The sequence below is a fragment of the Elgaria multicarinata genome, chromosome 1, assembly GCF_023053635.1.
Source record: "Elgaria multicarinata webbii isolate HBS135686 ecotype San Diego chromosome 1, rElgMul1.1.pri, whole genome shotgun sequence".
Lineage (NCBI taxonomy): Eukaryota > Metazoa > Chordata > Lepidosauria > Squamata > Anguidae > Elgaria > Elgaria multicarinata.
The window spans coordinates 156,783,784-156,809,628 of record NC_086171.1 but is presented as its reverse complement, the minus strand read 5'-3'; the positions used below and the strand labels follow the sequence as shown (position 1 = coordinate 156,809,628).

At 43.0% G+C, this 25,845-nt stretch overlaps 2 protein-coding genes across 2 annotated transcripts in view; one reads left to right on the top strand and one right to left on the bottom strand.

Annotated features, from left to right (window-relative positions):
* Positions 1 to 17,156: 17,156 nt before the first annotated feature.
* On the bottom strand, positions 17,157 to 22,770 carry MED8 (mediator complex subunit 8). Its single transcript, XM_063140153.1, has 7 exons — positions 22,702 to 22,770; positions 21,535 to 21,653; positions 20,507 to 20,651; positions 19,531 to 19,671; positions 18,722 to 18,803; positions 18,278 to 18,526; positions 17,157 to 17,612 (listed from the first exon to the last, which is right to left on the bottom strand). The coding sequence occupies exons 1-7, from the start codon at positions 22,705 to 22,707 to the stop codon at positions 17,548 to 17,550; spliced, it is 807 nt and encodes a 268-aa protein (XP_062996223.1). The 5' UTR covers positions 22,708 to 22,770; the 3' UTR covers positions 17,157 to 17,547.
* Positions 22,771 to 22,816: 46 nt separating this feature from the next.
* The window catches only part of SZT2 (SZT2 subunit of KICSTOR complex), a 79,603-nt gene continuing 76,574 nt past the window's right edge, over positions 22,817 to 25,845 (top strand). Inside the window, exons 1-3 of the mRNA XM_063140141.1 lie at positions 22,817 to 22,862; positions 24,919 to 25,044; positions 25,560 to 25,733. Of these exons, the coding sequence (XP_062996211.1) occupies positions 22,833 to 22,862; positions 24,919 to 25,044; positions 25,560 to 25,733 (330 nt within the window). The 5' untranslated portion in view covers positions 22,817 to 22,832. The remainder of the gene's footprint in view (positions 22,863 to 24,918; positions 25,045 to 25,559; positions 25,734 to 25,845) is intronic.

Here is a 25,845-nt window from a genome sequence, read left to right as displayed (position 1 = left end):
ATAATATAATAATAATGGCAACCCTGTTCATTTTTTTCATGTTTCCATATATGTGCAGAGTTTCCCATTCTAAACTCACTCAAGGTAAATCCTATGCATGTTTAGACAGAAAAAAGCCCTAAAACTCCCAGTATTCTCTAGCCAGCTATGCTAGGGGATTCTGGGAGTTGTGGGACTTTTTCTCGTCTAAATATGCAGAAGATCGTGCCTTTAACTTATCACACCGGCATGACTACAGGAATAAAATGTGATTTTCTCCTAAACATTGCAAACTTGCCAGTGTCCCTCCAAAAACCCAGAAAGGAATTAAAGCAAGAAGAGAGATGGGATCATGAAAAGAAAATATCTGTCCAGTTTTCAGTATTTTTTTTCCTAAAGAGCTCCAATTAGAAAGTTTCTGTTACAAGAAAAAATTACTGTAGCATCCTAGAAAATTAATTTACACCTGACCACAGCATTCTCTGTTCCTAAGAGATAACCTATAACCTCCTTAGAATTCAACAGCAAGTATTACCATTTATTGTGAACTGCCAGAATTAACTCCTGGTGCGTGGAGGGTAGGGAATGTTTCACAGTAGAAATTTGGAAGCTACAACAGATTAAGACAGTTACTCCTCTGGAAAGGTTCACACACCCTACAGGAAAGTTCCTAGGGCAGTTTACAATGAAACATAAAAACACTGAAACTGAAAATCAATCAAGCACATGACAGCAACAAATGTACTATTGCAACCTTCCACTAACTGTGGCCTTCAAAATCTGTTGGACTACAACTCCCATCATGGGAGTTGGAATCCAACAAATCCAACCAGGTAGGGGAAAGACTGTATCATGGATTATGTCATAATATAAAATGTTTCATTCATGAGTTCTACCTTGTGACAGCCTAGAAAGACTATTTTTATTATTATTTATTACATTTATATACCACCTTCTTTCTTCTGAGGAACCCAAGGTGGCATGCATAATCTCTCCACTTTATCCTCACAACAACAACCCTGTGAGGTAGGTTGGGCTGAGAGTCTGTGACTGGCCCAAAGTCACCCAGTGAGTTTCCATGGCTGAGTGGGGACTAGAACCTGGATCTCCTGACTCCCAGTCCAACACTTCAGCCACTACACCACACTGACTATTAACTTACATGCATTTTAAACAAAAATGAAATGAAATGAAACTGCAAATGCAACAGATTTTTTTAACGAACCAACATCAATGGATAGATGAAACAAAGCAAAAGGATTCCTTACAACGTTTGTTAACTCTTCGTTCCTCTTAGTTAAATTTAAAAAGGACTCCTATTGAACTGAAACATTAAAATAAAATGTTCACATCCCTGCCCTTCATTGATCATTCTTTATTTCTTCTAAATGATGCAACACAAAATATCAAGTTATAAAAATGGAAAGTATATTGGAATTCATTAACAAATTGAGAGAAGCTAAATCATGAACAGGTTTCAGAGGATTATTAATTTTAAAAAATCATTAATATTACATGTTTACTACAGGATAGTAAAAAAAAAAAAAGTAAAATAAAGGCAGATGGTTTATCCTTGCTTCTCCTGGTCAAGTTATTGGCATTTGTGGAGAGAAGGAAAGAAGGGCGGAAACACAAATACTACCTGTTCCAAGGCAAAGGGAGAAGGAGGGGATTTTTTCCTCTGATTCTCCTCTGATTCAGGAATTAACATTCAAGTTGGGGCGGGGGCTCCAGAAACAAGCCCTTCCAACCAGCCCATCTCATGTGCTGATCCAGGCCTTTGCACGGCCGGTGCCATTTTGCTGCCCAAGGAGAAGCCTCTAGGAGCCCAGGGAGAGCCTGGAGAGGCCTGTCTAGGCACTGCTGCTCAGTGATTCAGGCTCCTCCTGGGTCATCGCCATAGCGACGACCCAGAAGAAGTGCAGACAAGCCCTGGAAGTGCCTAGAGAGGCCCTCATTTCTGGGCTTCCTGAAATGGCCTTTGCAGCCTCTGCTATGGCGTAGGCAGGGCAAACATGGCGACGGCGGCGGATTAGGAGGTTCAGCTGAACCCCCTGAACCCCCTGTCTGCACGCCAATGTGTAGCTCCTGCCAAAGTCCCTCATCCATAGATCACAAGCTGAATATGAACCAACAGTGCGAAATGGCTGCAAGAAAGGCAAATGCTATTTTGGGCTGCATTAATAGAAGTATAGCTTCCAAACCGCGTGAAGTACTGGTTCCTCTCTATTTGGCCCTGGTTAGGCCTCATCTAGAGTATTGCGTCCAGTTCTGGGCTCCACAATTCAAGAACGACGCAGACAAACTGGAGCGTGTTCAGAGGAGGGCAACTAGGATGATCAGCGGTCCGGAAACAAAGTCCTATGAGGAGAGACTGAAAGAATTGGGCATGTTTAGCCTGGAGAAGAGAAGATTGAGAGACATGATAGCACTCTTCAAATACTTAAAAGGTCACACAGAGGAGGGCCAGGATCTCTTCTCGATCATCCCAGAGTGCAGGACACAGAATAACAGGCTCAAATTACAGGAAGCCAGATTCCAGCTGAACATTAGGAAAAACTTCCTGATTGTTAGAGCAGTACGACAATGGAATCAGTTACCTAGGAAGGTTGTGGGCTCTCCCACACTAGAGGCCTTCAAGAGGCAGCTGGACAACATCTGTCAGGGCTGCTTTAAGGTGGATTCCATGATAGCAACCAACGAGTGACAAAGGCACACACCTACTATAGTAATATACATTCCTGCATTGAGCAGGGGGTTGGACTTGATGGCCTTATAGGCCCCTTCCAACTCTACTATTCTATGATAACAATTTTTTCTGCTACAGGCTATCAGGGCTACCCTCTGGAAAAGGGCATTGTGAATGTGTGCTTTTTTCTCTGCTTCATTATACAGCCACTAGATGGCATTGTGATATAGTGGATTTGTGCAAAATAACAGCAGACTTTCCTCAATAGGCAAAAAAGTGATAACGGTTGCAAAAAATGGGAAAGACCCTGGATGGTGATCACATCATATAAAAGACCCTCAAACTACTGTGAATAAGCAATCAGGAGTACACAATAAAAACTTTGTGTAGAAAGGCTCCCAGTCTCTTTGTAGTCTACTTGCGTTTTTTTATTAATTTTGAGTAATTGTGTGCTATCTAAAAACTTAGCTACCCTCTGCTCATCCCAGACTCCAGATCATTTATTAAGAAATAAAAGAACATCAGTTCCAACATAGATCCCTGTGGAAATACAGTGTAGTTCCATAGGACTAACCCTTTTATAAAATGACTGTTGCTGAGAAGTCTTTGGCAAGGGACTTTGTCAAGTCCAGGCACATAGCACCAACTAGAACATCCTTATTCTATAAGTTTATTGACACTGTCAAAGAAATGCAGGTTGCTTACCTGTAACTGTAGTTCTTCGAGTGGTCATCTATGCATTCACACATATGGGCTTTGCGCCTGCGCAGAGACCAGACCGGAATCTCCAATAGCTTAGGGAAACGCTTTTGGGCGGGAACCCCTCCCCCACGCTATCGCGCATGTCCACGGGGTTCCCGCCCTTCCCTCAGTTTACAGGAGTCCGACATTGTGCCCCCATAAACATGAGTGTAATTTATTAAAGAAGATAAAATAAATCTATAGTCTATTATGTCATTATTAAATATCACACCACCAAGAGGGGATGGTGGGTGGGTTGTGTGAATGCATAGATGACCACTCGAAGAACTACAGTTACAGGTAAGCAACCTGCATTTCTTCATCGTGGTCTCTATGCATCACACATATGGGCGAGTAACAAGCTCACATACCTTTGGAGGTGGGTTGGTGTACTATTTCAACACTTCCGAGAGCACCGCCCTTCCAAATGAACAGTCATGTCTGGATCGAGTGTCTAAGCTATAATGCTTGACAAATGTAGAAGGGGTGGACCAAGTCGCAGCCTTACAAACGTCCTGAAGTGGAACACCCCTGCTGAAGGCCACCGACGTCGACATCGCTCTGGTTGAGTGAGCTGTCACAGGTCGATCTATTTCTAGTTTAGAGATAGAGTAGGCAAGTTCAATTGTCTCTACTATCCAGCGTGACAATCGCTGGCATGACACCGGGAGTCCTTTATAAGGCTCACCATAACATACAAACAATTGTTTGGATTTTCTAAATCCTTCAGTTCTAGCTCTATAAAAAGAGAGAGCTCTTCTAACGTCCAGCATGTGGAGAGCAGTGTCTGCAGGCGTTGTGGGGTTTGGAAAAAAGGCTGGCAAAATAATGTCCTGAGCCAAGTGAAAAGGCGTCACAACCTTTGGTAAAAAAGATGGGTCTGTACGCAACACAACCTTGTCATTGTGAAAAATCGTATAAGGCGCATCTATTCTTAGAGCTTTAAGCTCCCCTGCACGCCTTGCTGAAGTTATGGCAACCAAGAACACAGTCTTGAAAGTCAAGAGTCTTAAGTCTGTTGTGGCCATAGGCTCAAAGGGTTTACTCATCAGTGCATGGAGCACAACCGACAGGCTCCACGCCAGTACGATGTTTCTAATAGTCGGTATGGTATTTTTCAAACCCTTTAAAAATTCCTTGGATGTAGGATGAGAGAAAGGCGAGAATCCTTCTACGCCTTCATGAAAGGCAGTGATGGCAGCCAAATGGACCCTGATGGACGAAAGTCCTAAACCGCCTTGGAACAGTGAGAGCAGGTATTCTAGAATCACAGAGACGGGACAAGCCTCAGCGATGTGATTCATTTGCAGTGCAAACTTAGAAAACCTCTGCCATTTAGCAGCATACGATTTCCTTGTCGAAGGTTTCCTCGATGCAGTCAAAATACTGTGTACCGTTAATTGTTCGATACCGGAGGTTATGGTACTATTCTCCATGCCGTCATCTTGAGTGTCGAGAGGTCTGGGTGTCGAACTCTGCCTTGGTGTCGAGACAGAAGGTTCGGTATCGATGGTAGCTCGATGTAGTCCCTTCTCGACAGTCGAAGAGCATGAGGGAACCATGGTTGTCGAGGCCACCACGGCGCGATCAGAATACAGTCTGTGCCGTCTGTTCTTATCTTGGCCACGACTTTTGTCAGGAGTGGGAAAGGTGGGAAGATGTATAATAGTCCCCCCGTCCACGTTCTTGCGAAAGCGTCTCCTAGCAAGTTCCTTCCGCTTCCTGCTCTGCTGCAGAAGTTGGTACAGACTGCGTTTTCTGCAGTGGCAAAGACATCGATCGCCCCGGATCGCCCCAATACCGAAAGAGGTTGTTTCTTACTTTGGTATCGAGCTCCCATTCGTGGTCGATATGGAAAGACCTGCTTAGGGAGTCCGCTACGATGTTCTCCTTCCCGGCTACGTGGATCGCAGTCAGGTAAGTCTGTCTTTTTATGCACCAGTTCCAAATCCTGAGTGCAGAGCGGGTTAAGGGGTATGACCTCGTTCCCCCTTGCCTGTTTATGTAGCAGACAACAGTGGTGTTGTCTGTTGCAATCAGAACGTCTTTGCCCTCGATGATCTGGGCAAACGCTTTCAAAGCATTTTCCACAGCCAAGAGTTCCAGGTGATTGATATGATCCCCCTTCTGCCGAGGGGACCATCGACCTTGGACGGTGAGCGAATTGCAGTGAGCTCCCCATCCATCGAGAGAAGCATCTGTCGTGATGGTAAGCGATGGTGCTTCTTGCTGAAAAGGAATCCCTTCCAGGAGGTTTCCCATCGAAAGCCACCATCTCAACGACGCCCGAACCTGACTCGGTATCGAAAGGTAAGTCCTGCGAGCGTTGCGTCGAAGATCGAAAGTCTTCAAGAACCACCCTTGAAGAATCCTCATTCGCAATCGGGCGAATCTGATGACAGCGGTAGTCGCCGCCATCAAACCCAGCAATCGTTGGATTGTCCATGCCGAAGGTCTTGCTTGGGTTTCGACATCGAGAATTAGGTCTCGAAGTGTTTTTGCCCTCGCTAACGGGAGGTAAGCTCTTCCATCTCGAGACGACAGAGTCACTCCTATGAAGTCTATCGTCCGCTGAGGAGTCAGAATAGATTTTTCCTGATTGACCCACAGGCCAAGGGATTCTAAAAGTTCTAGAGTCGTGGCTATATTCTCCTGGAGCGTGTGACTGTCCTCCGCAACCAGGAGCCAGTCGTCTATGTAAGGGTAAACATGTATTTCCTTCTTTCGCAGGTGGGCACACACGACAGCCATCACCTTCGTGAAGACCCTCGGTGCCGTCGCGAGGCCGAAAGGGAGGACGTTGAATTGGAACTGCTCGACGCCGATGGAGAACCGTAGGTAAGTTCGATGCGACTTCCTGATGGCGATGTGGAAATACGCATCCTTCAGGTCTACTACCGCAAACCAAACCCCTGTATGCAACAGTTGGAGGATAGAAGTGACTGTTGTCATACGAAACTTCCTTGGGGTGATGTATTTGTTCAGTTGTCTTAAGTCCAAGATCGGTCGAAGACCTCCATCTCTCTTCGGGACCGTGAAGTAACGGGAGAAAAATCCCTGGTTGAGTTCCTCTGTAGGTACGGGAGAGATGGCTCCCTTCGATAGTAAGGTCTGTACCTCGAGCAGCAGAGGAGGGGATGGTGCTGTTATCTTCACTCCCGAAGAGAAAGGAAGGGCATCGAATTCGATGGCGTAACCCGTCTTGATGATAGTGAGCACCCAGGAGTCGGATGTTATGAACTCCCATTGATGGTACTTGGGTGCTAGACGGTCTGTAAAGGGTAGTAGGCCTGGTACGGAGAAGTCAAAGCCGCTGCCTCTTTGAGAAATCCGGCTGATGTCTGCTTTGCTGGTATCGACCTTGGTAAGGTCTCTTTCTCTGCATCTGTTGTTGTTGTTTTGGAGTATGCTTGTCAAACTGAGGGCGCTGTTGGATCTGCTGGTACGGTTGTCTAGTCCAGCGCCTTTGCTTAAATTGTGGTTGGGGTTGTGAGAAACCCATCTTTTTGGCGGTTGTGCGAGCCTTATATATCGAATCTAAGGACTCGTCGGTCTTATTGTTGAATAGCCCCTCTCCGTCAAAAGGCAGACTTTCTATTCTAGTCTTCGTCTCATTTGTCAAGTTGGCTGACCTCAGCCAAGCATGACGTCGAAGGGCTATAGAACCCATCATCGACTTGGAGTGGGAGTCCGTTTGATGTTTTGCAGAATTGAGCTGCAGATGGGCTATTGCAGTTGCCTCGGTATGGAAAGTCTTTCTTCTCTCACTCTTGCTTTGTACCTCTCTCTTAATTTTCCTTTATATACCTTCATATAGTTTTGTATACTTTTAATATTTACTTATAGATTATATGCATTTAATGTACTTAATTTAGGTTTATAGGCAGATAAAAACATTTCTCAAAATACCAATTTGTTTTTTGTTTTTTTATTTTTCAGTTGTGTATTTATTTGTGTTTGTATCTAAAAATTCAGTGGGGGCAGGGCGAGGGGATTGTTTTGCTGTCTCTACCAGAAAGCAAAAAGTTCTTTCTTGATATGCTGTTTTTGTTTTGCTTTGTTTTACATTTTCAGTATATTTGGGAGGTAAGGGTGGCTGGTTGGTGTGGGATATTGGCATTATTTGGATTATCTGGTGTGTGTTTTCTAACCTTAAGAGTTTTGTAAGATTTAACATAATAAATATTTTTTTGTTTGAAAAAGTTGTACTGAAATGTATATTAATAGTTTATATATTACGTTATTTCAAAGTAGGTAGCTTCTGTAAAACTGGTAAGATCTGTTACCCAGAGGACCTTTTCTTCTTTCACTCCCAGACTGTGGAATGGCCTGCCGGGAGAGATTTGCCAACTCAACAGTCTTTCTGAATATAAAGAAACTATAAAAACTGATTTCTTCCGGCTGGCCTTACAGTTGAATTTTAAGATGTCTGGCTGTTATTTTAATAATGTTTTTATATGTTCTAATCAGTTTTATGTATTTTATAATAGTTTTGTATTCTATGTTGTTTCCCGCCTCGATCCAGAAGGAGAGGCGGGTAAGAAATGTATTATTATTATTATAATGTGGGGCTTCCCCCTTTCTATTTCGATGTTCAATGTGATTTCATGGAATATCAAGGGGTTGTGGAATTTAAATAAGCAGAAGAGGGTGCTTTCTAAGTTAAAAGAGCTTAACACTGATGTGGCGGTTTTACAAGAAACCAGGGGGGGTTTAAAGCAAATTTTCCAACTGCACAAATGCCGTGTCAGACATCTCCCCCTCACCCCCGCCCAAGCCAAACACATTATTTCTCTTTCATGACTGGACAGATTATCACTAACACTAGTAGCACCTTAAACTTAAAGACAGATTGACAGGGCAATACAGATAACCCAGGAAGAATAACAGACCAAGAGAAGTACACCACTGGTTGTCACCTATATCCCCCAATTGAAAACCACTGCAACGGATCATCAGTGAACTCCAACCCATCTTCAGCACAGACACTTCCCTCTCACAAGCGGATGCTAACCTGCAACAGTACACAGGACAGAAACATAAACAGAGGGACCAGACCATGCAATAGACCCAAGTGCCAACTCTGACCCCCGCATCTGTCACAGGACCCAACATCAGTCACACCATTAAGGGCTCTTTCACCTGCATCCTCCAATGTAGTATATGCCATCATATGCCAGTAATGTCCCTCTGCAGTTTACATAGGACAAACAAGTCAACCTCTGCACAAGAAGAATAAATGGACACAAATCATAAGACAAAGCAGAACCCAGAATCCTGTGGTTGAACACTTCAACCTTTCAGGGCAAACGATTGCTGATTTGAAAACCACCGCATTACAGCAAGTACACTACAGATGGAGAATCCAACAAGAACCGGCTGAATTGGAATTATCCAGAAACCAGACACTTTACAACGTGGTTTGAACAATGATGATGGCTTTCTATCCCACTACATGATTTAATGACTCCTATTTGGACACTGTAACTGCTTAACTCCCAAACCTCACCTCAGGGGAACCCTTTCAAGCGAACACTACAATCCTATGGAATTTCGTGGGAGTGAAGTGGTTAGCCTGTTTACATGGAAGCACAGCAGTTAAGGGAAGCTACTTAGTTTGTTTGCAAGAGAGAAGCTTCTCTCAGGACCAATGACATGGGAATGGCTTTTGAGTCACTTCCTGAGCAAACAGGAAGACGGAGACAGAAAAACGTTGATGAATCTCCATTTTTTCTGACCTCCTATAGCAAAGAGGCAATTAAGATGGGTTCAGTTAAGTTCTCTGACCTCCAGGGGCAGCTTCAGTCTCTGGAAAGAGTGACTCGGGAGGACTCTGATATAGGTAAAGTGAGAATCATAGAATAGCAGAATTGGAAGGGGCCTACAAGGCCATCGAGTCCAACCCCCTGCTCAATCCAGGAATCCACCCTAAAGCATCCCTGACAGATAGTCGTCCAGCTGCCTCTTGAATGCCTCCAGTGTGGGAGAGCCCACAACCTCCCTAGGTAACTGATTCCATTGTCGTACTGTTCTAACAGTCAGGAAGTTTTCCTGATGTCCATCTGGAATCTGGCTTCCTTTAACTTGAGCCCGTTATTGGTAGGGCCACAAAATAAGTTGTGTTAGCTGTTAATTTCTTTTGTTTGCTTATCCCAATACAAGCCTCAGAGCTGTGTGTTTGGTAGATTGCCCCAAAGGGAGAGAGGGCCAGAGGGGATGGATCCTCCTTCTGTAAAATCTATGGTATTCAGGAACCACCCAGGAAAGAGTTGAGGTACAGCAAACTTATTTATTATGAAGCTGGAATGTTATGTACAAGGCCGGCTGCTGCCAGATTCCATCATGGCTCTCTGGCCTGGTCTAGCTTGTGTGTGTGATTGCTTGAGGCTGGAGCAACACCAGTGTCTGTCTGGCCTCAACAGCTACTACAAAAAAAATGGACTGGATCTGTAAACAATATACCTCCCTCCTGTTTGCGTAAATCCAAGGAATTCTGATTTAAAGAAAAGTTTAGGCTTTAGAGCAGGTTACAGACATACAACCCCTAGTTCAAAGAGAGTGTTGCTAGAGGACAATTTTCCAGGCTTCCCCCTGCTTGAACGACAAACATGTCACCACTGTCCGACTGGGACCCCAGACCAATGTGGCATTGGCTGCAGAAGAAAGAACATAGGGTACAAGACAGGCCTAAAGCATAAAAACAGGAGTACTTTAGGGGTATTTACAAAGCAGCGACAAAGCATTACCTGCCCAAAGATGAAGGTGAAGAACAGGAGGTTCTGTCCAAAAAGAAAAAGGGTTTAGGTTTTTGTTTAAATGGTTTGGGCATTTGCTTTCTGAGAACTGAGCACATTCTACCCTTATACAATTTGAGTTACATGCCAACCCTGACTTAGTCTATTGTTGAGTTCTTAATAAACACATACACATAACATGTCTCTTATTTTTTTCACCACTTTTTTCAACTGTACATTATCAGATTTCCAACTGCACATATATTTTTCCAACAGCACATATTTTTTCCGAATTGCACACTAAAACACCCCCCGCAAGAAACCTATTTGATAGATGACGAAAATGTCAGATAGGCTGAAAATAATATAAGAAAATAATATGAGAAGACGATAGAATGGTGGATTTGTGTATGTGAGCTGATTGGCTGAGAGAGTGAGAAGGCACCATGTACATTGATGGTGCTATATAAATAAATAAATAAATAAATAAATAATAATAGTAATAATAATAATAATAATAATAATAATAAGGAGGGAATCACTAAGCAGTGCCTTCTTGGGGCATATCAGGAAGAGAAAGGGGTATGGTGATCTGTTTTGTTTTTATGGTAGTCAAACAGACTCAGACCTGAAAGGGATCCTGGTTTTGAGGGTGGTTTAAAAGGACAGAGGAAGTATTGTCCTAACAGTGATTTATCGGGCCATACAATTCATTGATTGTTTCTGAAATCAAGCTCTGGCAGCCTCCACTCTGTTCAAGCTTGCCCTCATTTTGCCAGCACACACAGAACTGCCTGTAGCGATGACCATGGCCAGGAGTATTTAGGAAGTGATGTATTTAGGATTATTGTTTGTTGCTAAGGTATTATTGTAAAGAACAATGTTACTACTTTGACTGGTACATAGACCTTTGAAGCCTAAAATGCATAAGACAACAGAATAGTGCTTTGTTTGTGGGAATTTAAACAAATAAAGGAAACTACCCCAAATGTGTATGGGAATATAAAGGAGAGGAGTTAAGTGCTTCCCATATTATCTGGCAAATCTCCTTGCAACAGTCCTGCAATGAGGTTAACATTGCATCACAGCAATCCTGTGTTATACACAAGTACTCCTTCTACTCATGTGTTGTACATGAGTATTCTTTTTATGTATACTTCTTACACAGAGTGGTAAGTGGCAGTTACTGCAGCCGAAACTCTCCCCACGGCCTGAGTTTGATCCCAGCGGAAGCTGGTTCTCAGGCAGCCGGCTCAGGTCGACTCAGCCTTCCATCCTTCCGAGGTCGGTAAAATGAGTATCCAGCTAGCTGAGGGAAAGGTAACTGCGACTGGGGAAGGCAATGGCAAACCACTCCGCTACAAAGTCTGCAAGAAAACGTCAGCGAAAGCAGGCGGCCCTCTAGGAGTCAGTAATGACTCAAGTGCTTGCATGAGAGGTTCCTTTCCTTTCCTTACACATAAGTACTCCAAATGAGGATGGATTGAGGGGAAAGGATTTACCTAATGGCTGAGTTAGTAGTCACTTTCATCAGCTATCTTGAACAGGTCTATCATTGAAATTCTTTATTGAAATCATATTTAACTGTTTAAATGGATTTAAATTTTATATATTAAAAGGTTTCAGACTATGTTTTATTATAATATTACATTATGCAATGTTGTATAATGTTTTGGTTTGTATTATTTGTGAATTCTTCTGAACTGATCAGAGAACTTCAGCTGTTGGGGTGGTATAGAAATAATAATAATAATAATAATAATAATAATAATAATAATAATAATAATACATCCTTGTATGTAACAGCTCACCTGGTTTCCATAGGTGACAAGAATCCATGGAATTCCATGTAGGGAAGTGGGTAGGCTGGTGGAGGAAGTACCTATCACTCCATCTCTCCTCAGCCAGTCTGGTTGGTTTGCATGCGAGTCATGGAGGAACGAAAGTCTCTTCTTTCACAACCAGTATGGCAATGCAGTGGGCTGGTGGAATGGGGACAAATTGTTCCATCCATCCTCCACCAGTCTGCTTGATAGAAAGCATATTATTTTTTCTACCCTGCTTAAGAGGATGGAATTTGTCTCCTCTACAGCCAGCATGGAACTGTAGGCTACTATCCTTTTTGCAGGTTAAAATTTTTTTTGGCAGGCTAGTAACTTTCGTGGAATTATTTATAAGGCTGTCTTGTGGCCCTTCAGATATTTTGGCCTACAACTCCCATAAGTCTTAGCCAGCATAGGCAATGATGAGGGATGCTGGGAGTCATAAGCCAAAACATAGAGAAGGCCACTAGTTGCCCACCACTGCCCTAAAGAATCAGATTTATGTTGCTTATGGTGAGGGCATTCTTCTAGACCTGGCTTTGTTAGTAGATGCGCAGATGGCATCTTTGCAAGGGATACCTTTTCCAAACATGACCTAGTGGTATGCAAGCTACTCGCTGTTCTGGAAACAAGGACCTGGTTACTGTGATGCAAGCCAAAGTTGGGCTCTAGCAAAAGCTCCGGCTATTGGGCGGTATAGAAATGTAATAAAAAAATAAAAAAATAAAAAATAAGGCTGCCTTTTAAGAGAAATCGGAAATGTGGTGAGGAAGCTGCTGTCTGGCACTGACGTAAGAGAGAGAATGTATAACACTGGTTCTCCTGGAAGTGTTCTGGTTACTAGTTGCTTGTCAGTCTCAATTCAAATGGCTTGTTTAACCTTTAAACGCCTACATACTCTGGATCCCAGCTACCTGAAGGCATACATCCTCCAATGTGGATCTCAACATCATCTAAAGAGGCTCTGCTCTTGGAGATGCCCGAATCTTCTGAATTCTGGCAGGTGGCTGGCTACCAGTGCCACTGTGCTAGTCTCCCTGTGAAATTCCCTTCTAAGGGAAGCCTATTTGGCTAGATCACTTTCCATTTTTAGAAACAAGTTAAGTCCTTTCTTTTAACATAAGCTTGTAGTATTTAGACTGACATTTACTATGGATGTTTAGGCAGTATTTTAAGGGAGCACATGATTTATCCTTCTCATTACCTTTTGGTGTGTATTGATTTTAGAATATTTAGCTTGTGATCTGATTGTCTACGGATTTTAATTTTGTAGGCCAATTTTGGATCCTGCTATGAATGAGAAGAACCAGAGACTTCCCATCTTACTGCTCACATTCTGCTCCTACGTTATTCCACATAGAACAGAGATACGCAAACTTTTGGGGCCCGTGGGCACATTTGGCAGTTTAAGATGTCCTGGGTTGCCATGGCAGGCTTGACTAGTCACGGAGTACAAGTAACCAGCCCAAAAGATTGAGTACAAGGCAGAGGTAGGGTCTGAGCCCCAACACACATAACGTCCCCCCACTGCTATTGAATCCACAGGTTTTAGCACCAACAAACTTATTTCACAGAAGAAAATTTTTCTCTCTCCACCCCCTTGCCTGTCAACTCATTCCCTGCATCACTGTTTCTCTCCCACTTTAGCTCACCACCCATAAACTCTCCCATCCCAATGCACCACACATAATCTCTCTCTCTCTGTTGCACTCTCTCACACACACAAGCCGTGCATACGCACCCCTCCATTCTCTTTCTCCCTACAAACACATGAAAAACCACTCACTCTTTTCAAGATCCTCCAAAATATCCTCTAATTGTAGCTGACATACCAAATGGAGCTGGTAATGGAGCTCCTTGCCACAGAAGTCATTTGGGCCTGTTTAGATGTGTAAATAAATAAATGACAATGATGAATTCTGTAGCATCCCCAGATTACATACCTGATTTTTTATGAGGGAGTGCAACCTCATCTAATATAGGCAAACTCCCCGATCCTTGAACCCGAGAAATACCCACCTACCAAGTCTCTGTATTGTTGGGATTCAGTCTTCATTGGCCCTCATCCAATCCACCACTGCCACCAGCCATAAATTTGGAATGTGCTCAGCCCTGGTTCAAAACATGCATGGCTTCTCCCAATCCAGATGTTACAGAGAAATAGAGCTGGGTGTTGTTAGCATACTTGTCTTAAATCACCTAATGACCACCCCAGCTGCTTCATACAGATGTTAGAGCACTGGGGACAAGATGGTATCCTGCAGAACTCCATAGAATAGCTGCCAGTGTGCCCAGGCAGTCATCCAATGTTACTTTCTGGAACCAAACCCCTACCCCAGGTAGGAGTGGAAGCACTGTAAAATTATGCCCCCACCTTGTGGAGCCAATCCAGAATACCATGGTCGATACTATCAAAAGTTGCTGGGAGATTAAGCAGGATCAATGGAATTGCACTCAGTCTGTCTCTTTCCCACAGAGGGGCATCCATCAGGGCAACCAAAACCAATGGTGAGCCCCTGCCAAAGGAAGTGAGGCAGGTGGCTACCAGGAAGAGGGCCTTCTCTGCTGTGGCACCCCGGCTGTGGAATGAGCTCCCTAAGGAGGTTCGCTTGGCACTTACATTATATGCTTTTAGACGCCAGGTGAAGACCTTTTTATTCTCCCAACATTTTAACAATCTATAAATACTTTTTAACATGGTGTTTTAAATTTGTTATTTTGCATTGCTGCTGTTTTTATCTGGTTGAGCTTTTATATTGTATTTTATATTATGGTTTTATACTGTTGTTTTATACTTTGAATGGTTTTAATTTTTGTGAACCACCCAGAGAGCTCCGGCTATTGGGCGGTATAGAAATGTAATAAATAAATAAATAAATTCTGTCCCAAAACCAGGCTGGAACCTGGTCTGAAATGGTCAAAGTAGGCTGTATCATCGAAGAACATCTGCAACTGCATAACCACCATCCTCTCAATCATCTTGCCCAAAAATGGGGTGGTAGTTGGTATAAACCTCTGAATCCAGGGCTTTTTCAGGAGTGGACACACCACAGCCTCCTTTAAGATGGAGGGCACCATTCCATCACACAAACAGGCATTCACCATTGTCTGGGTCCACCTGGCCAACCCATCCTCAACTGGCTCAAATGGGCATCTTGTTGGCTGAACAGCTATGAGCATACTCAGGCCCCAAAAATTTTAATGGGATTAGATGACAATGAACTCTGAATCACCAGAAAAAGCTCTGCTGGACAGCTATTTGAAATTGCAATGGAAGCAGTAAAGTAAATCTTCACTGCTATGCAGTAGGTGCAATTATGCACTCTTAGGTGGGTTTATGACAGGTCCTATGGCAATTGTGCTGAAGCCATCTTTCAACCTGTTTCATTTCCCATAATTCCCCAGAAAACAGCTGTCCGGGCTCTGCAGCACAGGAGAGGTCACTAGTCAATTGAGCCTCCATTGTGAAACGGAGAAATCTATATGAACTGTTACTCAATGCAAGAAGGCAAAAACAGGCATAGCAAATGATAGGTATCATTACCTTCCAGTATGAAACTATCATACAATTGTTCTGGGATTGAGCTGGACTGGATTGTTTTAGCTTGCAGTAGTAGCCAAGGTGCACTTAAAACGTAAACATGACACAACAGTAAGTTACTGTATGTTGGAAGATTTGCAGCACAACCCTATCCCAAGGTTTAAGGCCATTATGGAATTATAACTCAATCTTATTCCTAAATGACCTTAAGAGTTACAATAACAAGGTTAATGTAAGCATTCCTTTAGCGCCAAACTAAACTCTCTGCTTTCTGTTCTTTAACCAGTTACTGATCCATAAGAGGCAGGCCAAAGTCTAATAGATGAAGTGTTATGCAGGATTTACAGAACTCCTGATCAAGTTTTCAGGTGCCAACTTTTCCCAGTGATCCATGGCAATCGCCAAGAGGCATAATACAAATCTCAAGTAATATAATACAAATCACTAGCCCTTAAGCAGTAACAGGAAGGAAGTCTTATTGAATATATGCATCAGGAATGGACCATTTCTCTGGCTGTGGGTGTTTCTGCTTTAAATCCCATGAAACATACACAAACTTGGTGTGCTACACTGTACTGAAAGGAGATGAAAAGTAAAATAGATCATTTTTCTTGGGAAAGCTTTTTCTTCTATAAAACTACCAACTGTGAAGTCAGTAGGCAAGGGCCAAAAACAAGAGCTATTTAGATATCAAATCCTTGAGTTATTACATTTGTGCTTCTGCCATTCACCCCTTCACCTGCCCATCTATTCCTACAGGACCTCTTCTTTTACAGAAATGACAACTATCCTTTTGTATAGGCTTAGACTCAAAGACATACATCAGGATTTTTTGGTTGGGAGTTTCTCCAGACAGTACCATGTTTCCACTAAAATGTATAAGAGTAGGATGTCAGAAAAACCAGCTCCTTCACCTAGTTACACTAATTTGCTCTTGTAGCCACTCACACAGATTTGGTGCCATAAACAGTAGAGTTATGCACACAAGTGCTTGAATCTGTGACCACAAAATAAAAGTCACTGGAGTAAGCAAACTGGATAATCTAAACAGCTATGCATATTTAGGCCCAAAATAGGTTTCTATAAGGTGACACTCTAGAAAGGTCTCACAATGGCAGTCATGGAAACAAAAAAAATTGATTGGATTTAATGAGAAATGGAATGTGAGAGCCTATGAGTTGGATCATAGGCTGAGAACATAACTGACTGCATCATCAGGATTTTTTTCCTCATGGATCTAGGGTGAGTTATTGAAATAGTGTGTTTGGTGCCAATGCAATACAAAGAATATGTTACACGTTCAGGGTCAGGGAAGTGTTTTTCAATGCATGAAATTAGTTGAAGCCTGTGAGGATTTTAACTTTCCCTTGCAGTGGAGGGTATGGTTCATTTTTTCAAATCATCTAGATTACTTGCTCCATCACAGTGCATGCTAGCACTAATGCCTCTTTGCCCTTCCTGTGGAAGACATTTTGTATTTGGATTTATCTGATTAATGCCTGGGGATCAATATTATCTGTAGGGATCAAACCAAATGATTTAATGGTCTCTCCCAATGGCACTGGATTGAAGCAATCTATAAAAAAAGAAATCAAAGCCACATAGCTTCTTCCTATGACTCAACCTAGAAACACACAAGGCTACACAAGGCAGATCACTTGATATTTATTCAATAAAACACTGAAGAGTACATCTTGCCTAACTCCAACTCCATCATCATCCAATTCCAAAAGAAGTGCTCTCTCCAAGGCATTCAGGCTTATTATAAACGTAAGGGGGAAAAGCCAAGATCTGCTCCTTCTCCAGGCCTGGCTAGTTTGCAGATGTGTTCCTCCAAAAGGAAAGGCCTCTGCCACGCTGTATGAAGAGTTCTGTAAATCCTGTGTTCCGGGTGATCAATGCAGTCGCTTAAATAAATTATCGCTATGAGATCTTAGAGGATAGAACTTCCACTGGGAATGTCACTGTTGACAGTGAGGTGAAGAAATGATGTCCATGAAATAAAGTCCAGGAGCAGCAACAGGCCAGAATACTTTGGACTCACCTTTGATAGGGATGCATTGAAGCAGATTTTATATTGGTTTTTATACCACTGGGCATCTTACCTGGAGATGGGAAAGAAACTGGGCTTAGCAATGTAATAAAGAGACCAATACATCTGGAAGAAATGTCCTTTAGTTCGTCCCCAGGGAACAGATCAGGATCTTCCTCGAATATACTTCCTGGATGAAGTAGAGCTACTCTCTCACTTCTGCAATGCCCTCCCCATCTTCACGTGCAAGTCAATCTGACTTGTTTTGATCAATAAGAACAACTATATAGTCCAGCATTCTGTTTGCCACAGTGGTCACAAGTACATAAGGACTATAGCCGTCTTTTGCTGTTGTTCCCCAGTAATGGTCATTCAGTAACAACTGGCATAGTAGCCATTTATAGCCCTAGCCCTATACAATACATGTAATTTGCTCTGTGACAGCATGTTCCATCTCAAAGCTCACAGCCTCCTGGAAAATGAGAATATGAATCCATAAGCTATCATATGCCCTACTACACATGACGTGAAAGGATAGGATGCTTATTTATTTATTTAAAACATTTCTTACTACATATCTTGATGAGGGCCTCCTTTGTGGCTGTCGTTTTCTAAAACCTATGTTTATACAAAGGTATGCACTTAATTTCATTTGGTTCCTCTTCAATATCTCTTGCAATCCACTTTCCCTACTGCACTCTAGAGACTCTCCAATGTAATTTAAAGGCTTTTATTTACCTGGTTGGCCTGCTTGTGACATTTGTACTCCTCCAAGCATTTGCTGTTGCTGGCTTTGTGTTCCAGACATTTGTACCTGTTGCATGGTGGAAGCACCTGCTATGATGGTATTGGCACCTGGTTGACCAGACTGACCAGGTCCTGCCACACCTGGTGGACGCCTATTTGACAGTCCCTTCCCAAAGGCTACAGCTGCAACCAGTGCATTGGTATCAGCGGGGTTGAATGTCTGCTTGTTCTGCCGTAAACCTGCAGGATGGAGAAACGTTCATAGGGCAAACCACCACCAAATTAATGGAGTGTTCAGTCTTTTTTCTTGACCAAACTCTTATTATCATTGTTAATCTTGGTATACTGGCGACTACTCTCTATTTCTAAGACTACTATTTCTGGGCTGTGTACCCTATAGCCAATCCCCCCCACCCCAATCCTCCAATGCCATACCTCCACTCTCAGACTCTCGTTCTTCTTTGTTGATTTTCTCCAGCAAGTTTGAACACATTTTGTTTAGGCTTTGAATCTGTTTCTGCAACCATAAGATTTGCATAGTAAAATATGTCAGTCTGATAATTGATGCTACCTTTGTTTCTCATTATCTCATTCCATAGAACTACAGCAATCTCCTCCAAGGCCTATCCTCAGATCTTAAGGAACAGGGAAACAAACATTTATGAAGTCAGTTTTTCACACCATCTTGATAGGACCTACTTCATGTTAAACATCTGATAAATATGAATTTAGAAGAAGTTTAGATAATCCTTTAGTGGACACCATGTTCCTGATTTCCATATCACCACGGGGTCATTGTAAACTATTATTTTACCTTATAGTACCCAACTTATTTGAGTTCACTGCTTCCTAAAACCTTTTCCCAGGAGGCACTTATTCTCTTGAAATATGCATGAAACAGCAATAGAACAATATTTACATCACACTTTGCTTCTTCAAGTAAAGCATTACATTCAAACCTCAAAGAGAAATGTAACATGACAGTGAGGACTATCTACCTCTTTGACTCAGCTTTTGAAAGTTTTCTTTGCTTTACAAATGAAGCTGACGGCAACCTTTAAAGCACGCCTTAATTAACATTTGACAGGGCTACCTGGGACTAGATTAAAAATACTTTGGACAGTCAGATGGTCATTCCTAATGCAAAGGATTAAAGGAGAGGACAGGGAAGTGGAAAGTGATGCAAATGAGTGCCTATAGAAAGATTTAGCTGCAGAAGTTAACAATCAAATGGAGAACCTTACCTGCGCTGCATCAGTACCAATGCGAGCTGCATCTGTGCTCAGCTGCTTCTCTTGCTCCTCCACCTCAGGATCAGGCTTCGTTCGCAGATGATCAGGCACAACCTCATGGCTAAATACCGGCACTCGTCCTTCTGTCTGCCGCTAGAACATTCAGATTATCAGTGTTCAAAGTCATACTTTGCAGCAAAGCCAGACAATACGAAGCTGAACTTACAGGCCTATTGCCTTGGCTTGACATTCTCATGTTTGTCATACAGTATCTATACAACCCTGGCTGATAGGAAGCAGAAAAGGAAAGAGATGGATCCCAATACAGAATGAAGCATGAGGACTCAAAGGTGCAAACTCTTACACCTGTGGGAGATACCGTTTTTGAATGCTCTCCCACAAAACAAAAAACTATGTGAAGAAAATAATAATTAGATTCTAGCCCATTCCATTCCCTGCTATACTAGTTTTCTACTTAGAGATGTCAGGTGGGGAAATCAATAAAAATGGATTGTTCCACCTGCCATCTTCTCAAGTGGTATAATCTACTCACAACAATTTATTTCTGTCTCCTGTTCTACTAATGGTACAGCACGTTACATAAGCGTTCCACCACCCCAGGGCTCTACCACCTCATTCTGCTTATAAAAGAGCACAGAGGGGCAGCAGGGAGCACAGAGAAGCTGACAGAGGCAGTTTTTCTGGTTTCACAGCTGTTCCACATTTCCCCTTTTGCAAAAAGCGAGCAACCTTTGCACTATTCACATCTGACTCCTTTCCCAATCATAGCTATGAATAAATCTAAAAACACATGCACCAAATAATTTGGATTTATGGAAAATAGGTATGATTGTATTGTCTTTATTTATTTTGCTACTGTTCTCATTTCACCATACTCAACCTGTCACTCAGTTTCTCACTTGCCCCTTGAAACAAGAAATTATTCACATAGTTGAGAAAAGATGCAAGCTGTAAGCCAGATCCTTACCATAATCTCTTCATCACGATCTGGTGATAACACTAATGGAATTATGACCTGGTTGCGCAGCAATGGAGTTTTCTCATGCTTCAGCACTTTATTCAGAGTGTTTAGCTGCCCTGAGAGCAGAGCAAAGCTGTCTAGCACCGAAGGCCTGAGGCAGAAATGGTGAAATAAGAATTGCATGAGGCACACATAAAAAGCATCCTTGACTATGCTTGAGGGAAGATAAGATAATTATTTTGGCCATATTAAAAAAGTAAACTTCATTCTAAGGCACATCATTACAGCAGCATGGCCATAACCACCCAGACAGCTTCAAACATTGGATGGAATAGAAATGAAATAAATAAATAAAAATAACCACCTCTAATTTTAGCGGATACCGCAGCACACTGAAGTGAGAGTGATATGCAGTGACTCCTCTATGCAGAATAACTTTCAGAACTGTGGGCATGGGTGTAGAGGAGAACAGACCACATGGATTCTACACTCAACCCAGTCTCAGTAAACCCTCTGAAAAGATGGGGAGGGGGATTGCAGGACATTGCCCAGTCCCTGTAAACCCTGAGCAAATTAGTTGCTTCTGATATATTCCTAGGTAATTTATTCCTAGGGAATTTATTCCTAGGGAATTTAATGATATTTATGGTAAATATCAAATCAAACACAACCTTTTAAAAGGATTCTACATACTCATCAACTGCATACCTCACATAATGCTGGTTTAAAAAAGACCACCTGCTTCATATATGCTGAATAGTTGGATCCTATACATATTTAATAGAAGCACTACTGAATTTAATGAGACTTGCTCCCAAGTAAGTGTGCAAAGCCCTAGCTGCCAACTTCATACAGATCAAATCCTAGAATCTGATGTTTGTCCTCACCATCAATAACTAGGGTGGACTAGTAAGGACACTGTGTTAAACTACAGCATATAGGCTCAAATATATGTTGAAATGTGTCCTAAGATGCTGGAATGGCTCCCCTGCTCCCCATAAGATGGCCACGTAAACGTTGTCCCAGACTCTTACCAGGTGAGACGGTCATATTCATGCTCCAGCTTGTAAATGAAACTGACCAAAGAATTCTTCAGGTCAGCTACTTGACTAATAAGCGCCTCCAGGGACAGTTCAAGCTGCTTCTCCTCTCTCTGAAAAGGACAGAAGGTAAGGTTAAATACATCAACTCTCCAATGAAAGGGGCAAACAGTCCCTCAGTGATATGGCCAGCCACCTTCATACTGACTTTCCTTGTAGGATAGTCATGTCATCATCTCTTTACATCTAGACATATCATGACAACTCAGTTGATTTACACTATGCAGCATCACCACAGGTGGGATTTTGAAGCAAACATTTCGAATCTTACAGGAAATAACTTTGATTTGTTGCCCTTTGATCATGCTTATGGGATTCTGGGAATTGTGGGACTTCTTGTCTGTCTAGACATGCATAGGATTGTGCCTTTATTTGAAATATATATATTCCACTTTTCAAGGCAAGAAATCCTTCAGAAACACCTCTAACTTATAAAATACGACTTATTCAAAATTGATAACTTTATTATAGATAATGTATAAAGATACAAGCCTGCCTTTCATTGTATTCGGTTACCTCAGAATGCATTGCAAAATATACATTGGGCTAACCACTGGGCCATCCTCACAAACAACTTAGGAGCAGCCACTGTTCTATAAGGCATGGGTAATAACTAAACTAGCACTTTACAAGGGAGGTCTACTCTGGCCCACCCTAATGAAGCACTGAAGAGCTGGGACGGGGGGGGGGGGAAGGGAGAGAGGAGTGAGGAGTTTGAGGTTTATGAAATCTCAAGAGTTGGAAGGGACCTCAAAGGTCATATAGTCCACCCTCCTGTTGATTCAGGAAGTCCGCTGCTAGAGAGCCCCGATAAGTAGTCATCCAGTCTCTGTGTAAAAACCTCTGACAGCACAATCCTGTACATGTTTACTCTGCAGTAAGTCCCACCGAGTTCAATAAAACATTCTCTGAGTTAAATGTGGACAGGATTGATTGTAGCCAAAGCCGTTCTGGAGCGGTCTGTTCCACTACCGCCAGGAAGCTCTACCGAATATTTTACCTCTCAAGTAGGAGGCGATGGCAGCACTATACCCTCCTCCCCACATGCTAAAGATTTGGATACCCTCCCAGAACCCCCAAAGCACCTCTCGCTCACTTCACCTGCATAGTAACGGCGACCAGAGACAGCCCAATAAAGCCTCTCCCGGATGGCGGCTTTTCACACCTACGGCTTCCTCTTCCGGGTCAGAGCGTCATGAGGCGGAGCGTCCCGGAGTGGGAAGGTGCCAGCCATGGCGGCCTCTGAGAGACCTGATTCAGAGGTACCGCATGCACCCGCAGCCTGCTCTGCCCCGTGAGCCGCCTCTGGGGTGCTCGTTTGAGGGGTGGTGGGTGCAAAGCCCCGAGGGGTGTGGCGGTGGCTGGTTGCTCCGTGCAGCTCGACACATGTTTGGCTGGGCGTTCTCAAGTTTCGTAGGCAGGGATGTGAGCCAGCAAAGGTGTAGCTAGCTGGGGTTGTGGGGTGGGTGGGGGAGCTGGCGCAAATGCAGCCCCCTTACTTGGGGGTACTCTCTGAGCATGCGTTAGGTCTCCCGTTTATAGAGCGAGGGCGTGGTGGAGCGTGCATTTGCAAGGGGAAGTCTTACAGGAGTGTGCAATCTAGGTGCTAGTCCTAAATCATACTCCCTCAACCTGGTGCCCTCCAGATGTGTTGAACTACAGCGCCCATAATCCTCTAGCCAGATGGAGTTGTAGTCCAAAACATCTGGCGGGCACCAGATTGGGGAAGCCTGGCCTAGGTATTAGTTGCGGTTTACCGATGGAGGGGGACTGAGAGCGTGAGTCATTTAAAACAGATATTTAATCCAATCCCCTGCTTCAAATCAAGCCCACCTATCCTTTGCCCGGCAATTTGCACAAGCTAGGCATCAGTACACACAGCTACTGATTGGTGTCTGCGAAACACCTGTACAAAGCAGCAGATAAAAAGTTTGTGTGATATTTGGGTATCCTTCCCAAACCTGGTGTCTTTCATATGTTTTGGACTTCAGTTACTGTTAGCCTCAGGCAGCATGGCCAATGCTCAGGAATGCTGGGAGCTGCAGAGGATGCCAGATTGTGGAAGGCTGGTGAACATAGGCAGCCTTTCTTCCTAGAAATGTCCTAGTTATTGATAGCACATGTGTAGCAGAATGCTCACCTCAAGGTAGCTTGCTCCGTCTCTAATTTATTTATTTAATTTATTTATTACATTTCTATACCACCCAATAGCCGGGGCTCTCTGGGCGGTTCACATAATTCATAGAACAGTTTGAACAGTTCTCTCTGGGCAGTTTTGTGAACCACCCAGAGAGCTTTGGCTATTGGGCGGTATAAAAATGCAATAAATGAATATGCATACCACGCATTTATTCAGAATTGCCACTGAGTTAAGCAGCGCTTCCTCTCAAGTATGTGTGCTTAGGATGGCAGCCTTAATCTGTTGTGACAAGAAGCACAAGAATGCTCTAACTAATTGAGACTGTCCATTCAGCCCAACATCCTGCCTGTCCCAGTGACTAAGCCCTCCACAGGAGAACTGGTAACACTATAAGAAATATTGGGTACTATAATATCTTCACTGGGCCGCCTTCTGTTTGTAAGAATATGGAAGCTTTCCAGTTTCAGAGAACACAAGCTGAAATCATATGCACACTAATTTAAGAGTAAATCCCATTGAGCTCATTGAGAATTCAATAACTTTTTTATTATTAAAGAAATTATTCACTACAGGATTGTAGACACAACATATTGACAATAATTTCAGTGATTAACATATTTCTGCCCAGCTGTTTACAAAAAGAAAAAGCAGTTGAGTACAACTACAAAACCTTGAAAATATGATCACTATTGTACAAGTTTCCAATGTTACTACTTTGACTAGGTTTCCATCAAATAAAGTCAAGTTACATCTTCTGTCTCTTTCTCTAGCCATTTCAGCAACTGGCCAGTGGGACTTCTAAGTGAACCTGCATAGAATCACACTATAAAGGCATAATCCTATGCATGTTTAGGCAGAAAAAAGTCCTTTAGCTCCCAGCATTCCTCAGCCATGCTTGCTAGAGAATCTGAGAGTTGTAGGACATTTTCTATCTAAACATGCATAGGATTGCAAAGTTGCCATTTTGCCTATTCTGTAGTTCTTGCCTTTTCAGTCCATATAGCATCATAAAGCACTTGTGAATTGATGTAATCTTTGCCATTCTGTTTTGACAGTATAACATCAAAGAACCAATGAGTGCTGACAAGGTTTTCTTAGCACATCATAGAACCACATTGGTGTCCTTGTCTTTTTCCCAGTCTTGCAAGATGGCACTTTTCTTTCATTGTTACTTACAGGTAGAGGAGGCTGGACAGGTCTTCCTCTTGATGAAGAAGGACTACCGAATTTCACGCAATGTGCGCCTGGCCTGGTTTCTTGGTCGTTTGCATCAGGTTATCTGTGCAGTGCCTGAACCGGAACTGGTGAGTGAGCTGTATACATGGCTTACTTTTGAATAATAAACTCCTACAGTGGGAGAAAGCAGGAAAGCTTTGGGTTGGTATGACTTGAAGAAAAATCTACCGATGGGTAGATTGTCTGTGATTTTTTCCACTCTTTGCTTTTAGTCTTGCTTCTGTTTACAATAGGGGTGGGCAACCTTTTTGCCGGTCAAGGGCTGCATTCCTTCATGGGTAATCTGTTGGGAGCTGCATGTCAGTAGTAGGTGGGGTTGAAGTCATAGATGGGCATGGACACAACCACAAATGGGTGGGTCACCCCCTTGCACTCTCCTTTTGTCACCCTCTTTTCTCTCTGTCTCTTCCTTCCCATTCAGTAGATTGCCAACAAAAGGTCAGATTGCTCATGCCAGAGATCAGAACTGAACATACACAGAGGGCTTTTAAAATTAGGCTGTATAAGGTTCGGCCAAGGGCTGCATGCAGCCCTAGGGCCACAGCTTGCCCACCTTTGATTTAAGTTTGTGTGTGTTTTGAAGGTTAAATCAGACAATGAGTTGGATATTCTCAGCATACTGCCAAACAGCTGGCAACCTGATGAACCTGTGCAGCCCAGGCCATACCTCCTAGTGCCTTCCACACAAGTCACTTTCCTTGCACGCCAGTACCGTTTTGTGATTGAACTGGACCTGAGCCCATCTACAGGGATTGTGGTAAGTGTGCCTGTCTACAGGGATTGTGGTAAGTGCATTAGTCCCTCTGCCCACAACCTGTGCTGTCTGGGTGTTTGTCAGTCCTTTTCTCTTACTTGTTTATGAGTACTTC